Here is an 11,728-nt window from a genome sequence, read left to right as displayed (position 1 = left end):
ACAGATCCCCAACTGACAATGCAATCAGGTTAATAAACAATAAAACGAGCTAAACAAATAGCCGCATTGTTTCCAGACTGCTTAACACAATGAATCCAATGATTCTTGAAATTGAAAATGAATACAAAGGCTTCTCGAGTAATCCAGCCTACATCAATCCCGAAAATGGTAGCTTCACAATTGACCTTCACAATAGTTCCATGGATGTTGCGGTGTTTAGACGACTCAGTTGCAAAAACTAAGCAATGAGGAACAAGAATCATCGAATAATGAACAACTATAATTTGTGAAAGGTGAGCACATGCGATCACCACCGTTCCAAGCATACCCCAGCTATCTACATGCCGGGAGCCAGCTATAGACATGCCGAAAGTATTAATGATGCGATAAACCAGATCTCCCAAAACTTCATCCCAATCATTCTCATTGATAATGCAGGAAGACATAACAACCACAAATATAACACCCAAAAATTGGGTACTAAATCAACACACGCCAAAAGGCGAGACGGAAAAACACAATCGGACCTTTGATTTCAAAAGATCTGATTTATTCAGAAAACAATCAAGTCCAAGCTCAAATCCGAAACAGATCTGAAAATAAAACTCGATTGAAATCTTCGAGGTTTAAGCAACACTCGATTTTATTGAAAAACAAAAAACAGGTAAATAGTGGAGAAGATGGGAGAGCGAAAATGATTTGGTGGATGTAGAGGATGAAGGTGAGGAATGGAAAGTGACGGCTAATTTCTTTTTTTTAATCTAAGACAAGTTGTATCATAGGTGTTGCTAAATACACTCCATTTTTTCTTTGTGCAGTTCGTGGAAATTACAAGCTTAGCCCTTGACTTATTAAACGAGCCAAACCCTAATAAATAGGTTTCGTGATTCCAACACCAGAGTAACATAGAGGCTGTGTGATTCCAACACCAGAGTAACATAGAGGCTGTGTGGGATAGGCATATGTTTGCACGCAGAACATTATGCTACGGCGCTAATTGTAAACTTCAAATAATTCTTACTTTTTAAATTTTAAAATATTTAGTTTTTATTCAAAAATATGTATTCTTTTCAAAAAATTATTATAAAATATGATATCACAATTTCAATAATGTAATAGTTTTGTATATTTAATATTGTGAATTAATATAATTATTGACTATTAAAAAGTCATTCACTTTTATAAATTTTAATACATTTTAAAATTTTGTGCAAAGAGTAATTTTCAATCACAAGAAAAATAATTACAATTACATGAAAAGTTATTAAAAATTACTTTCATAATAATTTTAATCTTTTATTATTGGATTAATTGTTATATATATATATATATATATATATATATATATATATATATATATATATATATATATATATATATATATTCAAGTTCTCATCTAAATAAAACAATTGAAAAATTAAAAAATGGAAAAAAATATAACACATCAAAATGCTAAATTTTCATTAAATGTTCTAGGCAAGCTAAAGGTTAAATTATTAAAAAAAAATTAAAGACAATGATAAAAAATTATAGAGGAGGATAAAATTATATATAAAGTCAAATATTTTGATAATAAAATTATATATATTATCAAATAAATATTATATGAATAAATATTATATATACAAATTATCTTCTAAATTGTTAATACATATTAAAGATTCTAAGCCAGCCGAAGGTTATATTATAGAAAAAATCAAGTATTTTAATTATAAAATCAAGTATTCACCCCTCATTAGTATCAATCAAGTATTCACCCCCTCATTAGTATCAATTTTTTGATATTTTATGTTATTGGGATTTTAGTCCATCCGCTGATCCTAATAGTATAGTCTCAAATTTATAATTTTTTCTCATTAAATGAGAATGAACGAAATAACGAAATTAGACACATTGATAAGAAATTAAAGACGTGGATAAAATTATATATATAAGTCAAGTATTTTAATTATAAAATTATATGTAAAGTCAAAGAAAAATTATATAAATAAAGATTATATAATTAAATTATATTTCTAAATTCTTTTGTTTTTGAAGGGTGAATATATTAGCTTAACATTGCATCAGATAAATATTTCTAAATTCTTAATACATATTAAAAGTTATATTATAAAAATTCAAATAAAAATCAAAATTTTAAGTTGTTTAGAGTAAAGTTGAGGAAGGATAATTTAATGTTGAAAAACCAATAATAATAAAATTAGCCGATAATGATTAGTTACAAAACTCATGTTTCAAATTAGTGTATGAATATATTGATTGTGTATATTAATGTTGTTCACGTGTGCATAAAATAGTAGAGCTGTTTTTATTTTGTATACTGTTACACAAAAATGTAGGAAGATATATTTGTAATCTCTGTGAAGTGCACAAAGTAATTTTAAACCGTATTTAGCAATTATGATAAAAAACCGCATGATGGATTCTTTTCCACCAATAAAATTTATCATATAGCCGAAATATACCTAAAATATCTCATTTAGATAATAAGACTTTAAAGTCTAATAAGAAAATTCACATAATCTCTTTCCATGATCTTAAAAATCAAAACAAAAAAAAACATTGTTTCGAAGAAAAAAAGTAAAGAGAAACATAATAATGCTAATTTAAGAAGAATAAGTAAATATTGAGAGAAAAAATATATATAATAAATCTAAGGGAAATTCTCAATGGTACACTCGTGGTTTTGGCTTTTCTAGGTGGTATGCAAAATATTTTTGACTTTCGGTTGGTACACCTAGACTATTATACCATTCTATACCATAACTCTGCCGTCAAATTTTGTTAAACATACGTTTATTCCACCTGTTATTCTCTTTTTCCTTCTTGCTATTACTCAAACCTCCTTTGTCTTCCTTGTCTGCGATGTTATTACTCCAGCAATCACCGGCAAACTAAGCCAACAATAGCATCAGGCAACAACCCCTTCATCCAGTCTCCGTTCTTCTCCTACCTAAACACAACTCACCACACCATCACCGAGCCCTATTACGACAATCGAACACTCAACAAAACCCATCAATTCAACCACCACTGCCAATACAATACTGCCTCCACGATCGAATCGTGAACGAACTGCTGCTGCGCCGCCAACAATGTAACCCACCACCATCTGATTCTTTTGCTGCTGCGCCGCCAACAAAGCAACCCACCACCATTTGATTCTTCTTTCTCGCGATACATAATCACCGCAAGCCGTCGTAATCTCCTTGAATGACAAACACACACATACAATCACAAACACATTCGATCTAGATCTCGATCATATATAAATGAGTCTGGTCCATCTCTTTTAACCTAATCCGGCTTTTAATCCGTGTTAAATAAGCTTTTATTTTGTTTTTAGATTTTTTATTATTTTATTTTAGAATTAGTTTAGGATTAATAAACGTTTGTTTAATAGAACTTGACGACAAGGGTATGGTATAGAATGGCAGAATAGTTTAACTGTACCAACCGGAAGTCAAAACTATTTTGCGTACCATCTAGAAAAGCTAAAATCACGAGTGTACCATTGAGAATTTCCCTAAATCTAATTATGACATATTATTCCCAAAAAATATCACATTTTAAGAGCCCCTTTGTGCTATACAAGAGTCTAAAACATCACATTTCAAGAACCCCTTGCGCTATACAAGAATCCGTAGGTTTGTCCGAACTCCGACCAATTTTTGATTCTTTTTTTAGAAAACGTTTTCAACCCTAAAATAAAGGAATGTCTGTTTTTGTAATAAATTATAATTAATTAAATTAAAAATTGATTTAAAGTCAACAAAAAATATTAAAATAATTTTTATTACACTTTTAATAACTCATAAATCGTCAATAATAAAAAATTAAGTGACCCACTTATCATATCAAGTCTCTCTGGAAAAAAATTTGGGACAAAATTGGAAGTACGTAACATTATATATTTAATAATAATAAAATTATATATTATATAATAATAAAATCTCATTTCTACATGTTTAGAATAAAAGTATATTTAATGGCGTAATAAATATAAAATACAGTATTTGAAATTGAATAGGATTCTATTGCTAGAATTCGTAAATATCTCTCTGCTCATTTTTGGATTGTTTTAGTTGAATATTTGTAATCTAATAAATCCGAATTTTCATCCAAAATTAAGCCAAATTTTTTTTTTCAAACTTTTACAACTTTAAAAGTACCTTAAATCCACAAAAAATATTAGAATTTATTAAATAAATATCTGAATTAATATAAAATACAACCGAATATATCAATAAATTCCGCATTAAAATCCGCATTGAATAGGTGTATTTAAACATAAACTTTCAAGACATAAAATCCGCATTGAATAGGTGTATTTAAATATAAACTTTCAAGACAAAGTAAATGTAAAAATAAAAAAGATTATACCAGCAAAAACAGCAACACTGTGCTTGGACGCTGGAGCACAAAAAATATCAGACACTGAAAAACATACATGTGTATGCCAAGGTTCCTGTGCACAGCTACATTTCACCCCCGATCTTAGAGGAATATCATCTTATCTTATCTGCATCACAAGCAACCGCTCTCTTTACTCTCTTTTTCTTTTTTTGCTTTAGTAAGTTTCATCAATTTTGCTTCACAAAGCTTTAATTTTTCTGTCATTTATGGTTGTTCTCTTAAATGTTTCTTCAACTACTTTGTATAATAGCTGAACCCAGAAATTGATTCGCTCAAATTTCAAGATATTAGTATATGAACATTATTTTAATGTTTGTAATTATAGGCTTGGGGTTTGAAGTGTGTGAATGTTGCAAATGTATGTGGTGGTATTTGTGATGTTAGAATCTGATTGTTTGATTAGGAGACTCTTGTTATTGTCTGAAGTTGTTTGTGGGTTTGGTTAGTTTCTGAAACTATGTTCTGATTTAAGTGGTGCTGTTGATTTCTTGGTGTTATTTCAATGTGGTGGCAGAAGGGGTTTTATATATAGACTTCAATTATGGTGTTTTGTGTTTGGTTATGTGTGAGGCAGTAGGGAGCAACCAGTGATCTCGACTAATGATGTGACATGTTAATGATGAAACTTTCCCTAAACTCTGAGCTGTTAAGCGAAGGTTTAATATGTACATCATGTTTATCGTCAACTAAAGCCCCATTATTGGAATCTTCGAGTGGATTTCCAGAATCCATTAATCTTAGTGTCCATACTAAAAAAATTGAAATTTGAGGTTTAAAAGCATTCGAATTTGTGATTGCTATTTTTTCGATGTGATAAATTGTTCGGGCGCCGATGTAGAAATGTCTGTGTTATCTATGTGGCTAGAATCTACTTTCTTAATGAGGAAAGAAGCTCTCGAGTTTGTTTGTGGGTTTTGATCAGGTAATATGGTTCTGATGATTTCTTGTCATGATATCAGTCCAGTGGCAAAAGCAGTTCTATAACAACTAAAATCATAGCGGTCCAGGTTTCGATTATGTACATAATTGAGTAGGACCTCTCTACTTGGAGTTAAAGTAATCTCTGCGTTCATTTTTGCTGTCCGCAGACTATACCACTAGGTGGTATGTTGGTTTGGTTCGCATCTATAAGTATGAGGGGATAGGGAGGTACTGAGAAGATCGGTGGTTATAAGTTTGATTTCTGTAATTATTTGTCATGTTAAGATGTAGCCTGTTTATATATTACATTTGTATGTTCTTTATTATCTCAATAAAAAAAGGAATGTGCAAGCCAATCTTTCATTGGACAAAAGCTGAGCATCTTAGTATAAGTTGTTGGTTTAATAGCTTTTGTGTCTACAATTACCATGCTCATACTGTTGCAATAATAACTTTCCAATTTCTGTTATTATGCGACTGATGCTAGGTTTTCTGAAACTTTGACCAATTTTATACATTAAAGTTCAGTCTTATCTTCAACTTTATGATGTAAGGAATTGATTTGTATGTAAACATCTAATAGGTTTCTGACCATTAAGTTGATGTTGTTTGAGTGCAGGAGGTACTTGGGCACTGCTGAGACTAATGGATGGATGCGGGCCTCTCAAAACTTATAATGGACCAAAACGTCACCCTCTGACTCCAGCAAGAGTATCAAGGGGTGTGGTTTGCTTAATTGTCATTCTTTCAACAGCAATCATGATGCTTGTTGGCATTGGTTTTGTTACGGCTGTACTCATGAGATTTTTCAGCGTACATTACAGCAGAAAAGCAACGTCAGTTTTCTTTGGCATTTGGCTTGCTTTGTGGCCTTTTTTGTTTGAAAAAATAAACAAGACCAAAGTAGTTTTAGCGGGAGAACGTGTTCCCTCAAATGAAAGAGTGCTACTTATTGCAAACCATAGAACTGAGGTTGATTGGATGTACTTGTGGGACCTTGCATTGAGGAAAGGACAATTGGGCAACATAAGATACGTTCTTAAGAAGAGTTTAATGAAACTGCCTGTGTTTGGTTGGGCATTTCATATTATGGAGTTTATTTCGGTGGAGAGGAAATGGGAGGTTGATGAATTACCAATGCGCCAAATGCTCTCAACCTTCAAAAATCGCAGAGATCCCTTGTGGCTTGCCGTTTTCCCAGAAGGCACAGATTTCACGTAATATGCCATTGTTTTTCATCTGCTTGACTATTTTATAATAGTAGATGCATTGACAAGCTTCTTCTCAACGCTCAATATGCATAGTGCCAGAGTAGTTACTATTGCAATTTGCAAAATTTCCTAGGTTAACATACTATATCTAATTATGTTGTCTTTGTGGTACAGTGAGCAAAAATGTTTACGCAGTCAGAAATACGCCTCTGAAAATGGACTTCCTATAATGAAGAATGTTTTGCTTCCAAAATCAAAGGGCTTCTGCGCATGCTTGGAGGAATTGAGAGACTCTATGGATGCAGGTACTTATCTTCACTATTTATTCTGTTATTTAATTAGTCCATTAAGTTCAGGTACAGACATAATATTGAGGTAATAATATTGTGATTCATGGGAAAACCAGTGGTCTTAACACATGATGAAGCCAACACAAGTAGTCTTCTGGATACATTAATGCTCTCTAAGTTACTAAATGTGAATATCATTGTTAACGTTTTAATGACTTGTGCATTGTGATAATCATGTAATGCTCCTTCTGAGAGGGGTAAGTTGTAGTGTACTCTTTGGCGTCTGGATATAAAGAATATCCCGGTTCTCATATGAGATCGTTACTATCTTCATCATATCTGAGATCTGTTTTACTCTATCTTTGGACCTTTATTTTTCGATTTCCTTCATCTTTGTTGCTATGGCTTTTAGAACAGGCATTTGGTTTTATTTGAATGATTAAGCTGCAACGGTTATATGTCACTCGGTAAAATATGTCTACTGAAATTGAGTTATTTTGCTCCTCAGTCTGTGTAGGAAATTAGATATGCTACTCTTCAGGACGTTATATTAAGCCAGCCTTCATCTGTGTTCTTGAAGAATTCTTTTGATTTGAGAATATATATATTGGTAAATTTTGTGAATCATTTTATGGCCTAACTTGTGTTGCATCACCTTGCATTGCAGTTTATGACATCACAATTGGGTACAAATATCGGTGCCCAACTTTCTTGGACAATGCATTTGGGGTAGACCCATCTGAAGTTCATATGCATGTTCGTCGCATCCCTCTAAACGACATCCCTGAATCTGAAGACGAGGCTTCATCATGGCTGATAGATGCATTTCACTTGAAGGACCAATTGCTATCTGATTTCCATTCACGAGGCCATTTTCCTCATGAAGGACCTGAAAATGACTTGTCTACTATGAAGTGTCTAGTAAACTTTCTTTTTGTAATCATCCTGACCAGCATACTTACCTATGCCGCCTTCTCATATGTCTCATTTAGAATATATTTCTTGTTAGTATGTGTGTACATGGCATCTGCTACCCATCTCAACTTTCGACCCTCACCATTTTTTACTTTGTGAATTTCTTGTAAAATTAAATAATGTGTATTAGACAATATACCGTGGGATTACAGATGATCTGCCCTGTCTTTTATTTTCAATAATCTGGTTATGGCATACTTGCATGTAAATCTTTAAGTTGATTGGTTGGTTTCTCAGGGAAAATCATATAACAGGTGTTTAGCATGAACAAGGTGACAACATAAAATGGTCCCAAGAGGCAAGAGGGGATTCTTTTTGTGGAAAAGATGTCAACAGAAATGGTCCCAAAGGAGATTCTCGGATATAATTGACAAAATCTAGACACTAGTGATATTGATTTAACATGAGCTGCTTTAGGAATGCCATTGACAAAGACTGATTTAAGTAATATTATGAGTATTAAAGACAGCTTAATTCTATAACTTTGTTGTTTAGCAGTCAGAACTTAACACTACAGGCATGTTAGGTGAATTTGAACTATAGTTTAAAGAACACGGTCTGTCCGAAAAAATAAATTATAGAACACTGAATATAATGAACATACAGGCCAATCAATAACAACCAGGTATATATTATGAGCAATCTTGTGCTAATCATAACAATGAAAACTTTATGAAATGAACCAAGTAAAATAAAGCAACCTTGATTTGAATTTAAAAAATGGATGAAAACTAGATAGAAGTAATACATACAAATATATAATGGTCTGTTCCTAAATACTGGAATGAAATGTAATTCAGACTCCGAATAAGATTATTCTTAAAGTTTCCATGAGGCGAATTCGATGGATTCGGCTCTGGACATACATATATGAAAGTTGAGCACCGGCGTTACAACAGGTCGAAGTCTCATGAAGCTTTAAGCATAGGAACCATGCGCCCAGTGAGATGCATAGCAGAAGGATGTTTCAATGGTTAGGATGCTTTATAATCCTCTGCAGAACCACTGTCCTAGCGCGGCGAATATCTCTGCTGCACACATCAGCTTGCACTCCCAAATCATCCACATTCTTCATAAACACTCCCAATTTCTTCTTGATCTCCTCTATCCCAATCATCACAGCTTCTTTAGTAATAGCAAACTCTGCGTCTTGCAAGAGGGATTGGATCTCAATCTCCAAACGATCGACGAGTACACGGATGTTATCTAAATCCTTAATAGCAACATAAGTTCCAACTTGCATAGAGCTAATAACCTCCTTCTGTCCCTTAACAGCATTTTCATAGTTCTTGAAAAGATTATCTATCCATTTTCCCATTGAACCTAATGGAATTGCCGTCGCTGCAGCAAGAGCGGCTGCAACTGGTGGTGCAGCCATGGCAGCTGCAACAACCGAACAAATCAACACAGAAGCAAATGTAGCCACAAAGATTATACTTGAAACTTTTCGCCACGCGTGCATATATTTAAGCTTCTTGTCAAGCTTGTTCTTCTTCAATTGCAACTTCTCAAGCATCACCATTTGTTGCCTATAAACAGACTGAAACATTTGAAAGAATTCATCCGTAAATGGATCACCCGCTTCTTTAAAATTCTTCAACTCCTCCAAAGTCCTGACATACTTGTTCCCTTCAACTCCATTTTCTTCCTCAAACTGCTGGAGGGCGACAAGAATAAGCAATTGACTATCACGCGCCCTCTTCAAACATTTCTCCAACGCAGCACAGAAATCAAGAGTCTGCAAACTGGTGTCGAAGTAATCTTCAACAAGCTCAAACAATTCTTGATTTTTCCATATATCTTTCTTGCACTCTAAGATCACCTTCACAACCTCTTGGTTCATTTCCAACAGACATTCAGTGACTTCCTTTAAAGAATCAAACGAAAGTGCTCGAACCTCAACACCAACTGCTAGAGTATTAATAACATGACTAGTTTTAGCTTGAACATTGGTGTCAAATGATTGCAAATCAGTATCAAGGCGACACGCAGCTTCATAAGAATGAAGCTCAGTTGTAAACTGCAGATTGTTATTGAAATTAATTGCAGAAGCTGCAGAAGTTTCAGCTGGTTTTTTGCTCAAATGGCTTCCCATTTCTCACAGATCTAACAATTAAAAATTCAACAAAATCAACACCCTACCACCTCAAAATAAAATCTAGCCTCTTGGGGGCACCAATCTAAAATCACCCACAAAACAAACAAATTCAAGAACAGAAAAATGCTAATTCACTTGCAGCAAAGAAAAACCCAATTACTAAGCAATCAATATAACAAATGGAGAAGATAAAAGACACCCAGATGTAAAAATCCAAACTTTCAAACACTTACCATCACAAATCAGCAAGATAGCTACTGAAATAAGCTCAAACCCTTGTAACCCAGAAATCTTTTATACCAAAGATTGAAACTTTTTGCCAAAGAAATCAAAATGAAAGTTATTCCAGCGAGAGAGAGAGAGAGAGAGAGAGAGAGAGAGAGAGATGTATAAATGCAGGGTTTTAGACAAAATGAAAGAGGAATGGGCAAGTTGATGAGGATATACTAGATAAAGATTGAAGGTGATGAAAGATTAGAGAGAGAGATGGATGATGATACTTGAGAAATTAGAAAGCGTTTAAGAACCAAAGAGAGATGTGGTGGTGAGAAGTATAATGAGTAAAGCTTGCACGCATCATAACTTATTTCATGATTCAAACCGGGAAGCAATGTACTCTCTGCCGCCTCTCTTGCTTCTCTTTCTCTCTCTATAATACATCATATGTATACATACAAAATACAATTTGTATGTATATATCTAAGTTCGATTTTGGTTATAAATGTTTGTTTATTGTGCCTACCCCACTGTAATGAAAATAAAGAGTTTTTAAAATATTTTTGTGTAATATGAGAGAGGGAGAGAGAAAGATTTTGTGTAATGAGAGTCGAGAGAGGGAGAGAGGAAGAGAGAGATTTACAGTTGTAAACGCGGAAAAACAGTGGATGAAAAACTGACAAACTTGAGGCCGAAGATTGTGAGGTAATGAAGAGTGAGACGAAGAGGGTGGCAATAATTTTCAAAAGGATGACTACCAATTTTATTTGATAATTTTTTTATATATTAATAATGCATAAATGCATGCAGATCTTAAATTCTCGACCACAAGTTTTATTAAGTGTAGCTAAGACAACCTTTTTAAATCAGCTAAAAAGACAAAACCAAGAGAGTAAACACGTATGTTTCGTAATGATGCAATTAACATGTGACTAATATTACCCATACGTGATTAAGGATGAAATTAATGCCATGTATGATTCATTCATTGCTTGTTTGGTTTCAAGGGTGGCTGGTCCTAAAATATCTGTCCATTTTGTTTTTCTACATTTTTTTAGATATTTAAATAAATATTATCAACATAGTTGGCAACATTCATTTTTAAAAAATATCGATTTGTTTCAGAAAAAATTTCACATTTACATAATATTTATTAAACAGAAATAAGAAACTTCAATAAAACATAAACTTACATATTTTTTTAAAAATACATAACTTATTTTTGAAAAATAAAATATGTCTGACTGGATAAATATATCTAAATTCTCATATATTAAAAAACTTATTATTCCACATTTCTCTGACATCTTGAAATTGTAGCATAAACATGGACCAGAACAAAAGGAATACAATAGACAATAGGGTCGTTTGAGTTAACTTAAAAAAAGTGACTTCTTGCTTATAGTAAAGAAGTGGAGTAGAAGTGAGAAATAAAAAATTAATAAAATGTTTGGAAAAGAAACAGAAGCTGTGAGAGAGAAGCTAGCATTCTCAGCTTTTTAAAAGTGCTTTCTTTACACAAACGGGTCAAGAAAAGCAGAAATCAGAAGTAGGTTCGCTTCTCTCAACCAAACAGAGCCGGTGTATGCATAGAAGAGGTG

General features: G+C 33.0%; 3 protein-coding genes across 5 annotated transcripts in view; 2 read left to right on the top strand and 1 right to left on the bottom strand.

Moving 5' to 3' along the window:
* The first annotated feature begins 4,388 nt into the window (after positions 1-4,388).
* On the top strand, positions 4,389-8,008 carry LOC108225170 (probable 1-acyl-sn-glycerol-3-phosphate acyltransferase 5). 2 transcript variants are annotated; one of them, XM_017399987.2, is made up of 4 exons: positions 4,389-4,573; positions 5,957-6,554; positions 6,723-6,853; positions 7,506-8,008. In XM_017399987.2, exons 2-4 carry the CDS (start codon positions 5,983-5,985, stop codon positions 7,910-7,912), a joined length of 1,110 nt encoding a protein of 369 aa, XP_017255476.1. In that variant the 5' UTR covers positions 4,389-4,573; positions 5,957-5,982; the 3' UTR covers positions 7,913-8,008. The 2 variants fall into 2 exon arrangements, with proteins under 2 accessions (XP_017255476.1, XP_017255477.1); XM_017399988.2 differs by lacking the exon at positions 4,389-4,573 and adding an exon at positions 4,655-5,565.
* LOC108227605 (uncharacterized) overlaps positions 4,784-11,728 on the top strand; it is an 88,449-nt gene continuing 81,504 nt past the window's right edge. The window contains exon 1 of the mRNA XM_064079697.1: positions 4,784-4,793. The gene's annotated coding sequence lies outside the window, so the exon portion shown is untranslated. The remainder of the gene's footprint in view (positions 4,794-11,728) is intronic.
* On the bottom strand, positions 8,501-10,741 carry LOC108225127 (UPF0496 protein At4g34320). 2 transcript variants are annotated; one of them, XM_017399945.2, is made up of 2 exons: positions 10,145-10,741; positions 8,501-9,993 (listed from the first exon to the last, which is right to left on the bottom strand). In XM_017399945.2, the coding sequence occupies exon 2, from the start codon at positions 9,906-9,908 to the stop codon at positions 8,781-8,783; it is 1,128 nt and encodes a 375-aa protein (XP_017255434.1). In that variant the 5' UTR covers positions 9,909-9,993; positions 10,145-10,741; the 3' UTR covers positions 8,501-8,780. The 2 variants fall into 2 exon arrangements, with proteins under 2 accessions (XP_017255434.1, XP_017255433.1); XM_017399944.2 differs by having other exon boundaries at positions 8,501-9,919; positions 10,145-10,739.

This window comes from Daucus carota, chromosome 6 (assembly GCF_001625215.2).
Source record: "Daucus carota subsp. sativus chromosome 6, DH1 v3.0, whole genome shotgun sequence".
NCBI lineage: Eukaryota > Viridiplantae > Streptophyta > Magnoliopsida > Apiales > Apiaceae > Daucus > Daucus carota.
This window is presented reverse-complemented; position numbering and strand designations above follow the sequence as displayed.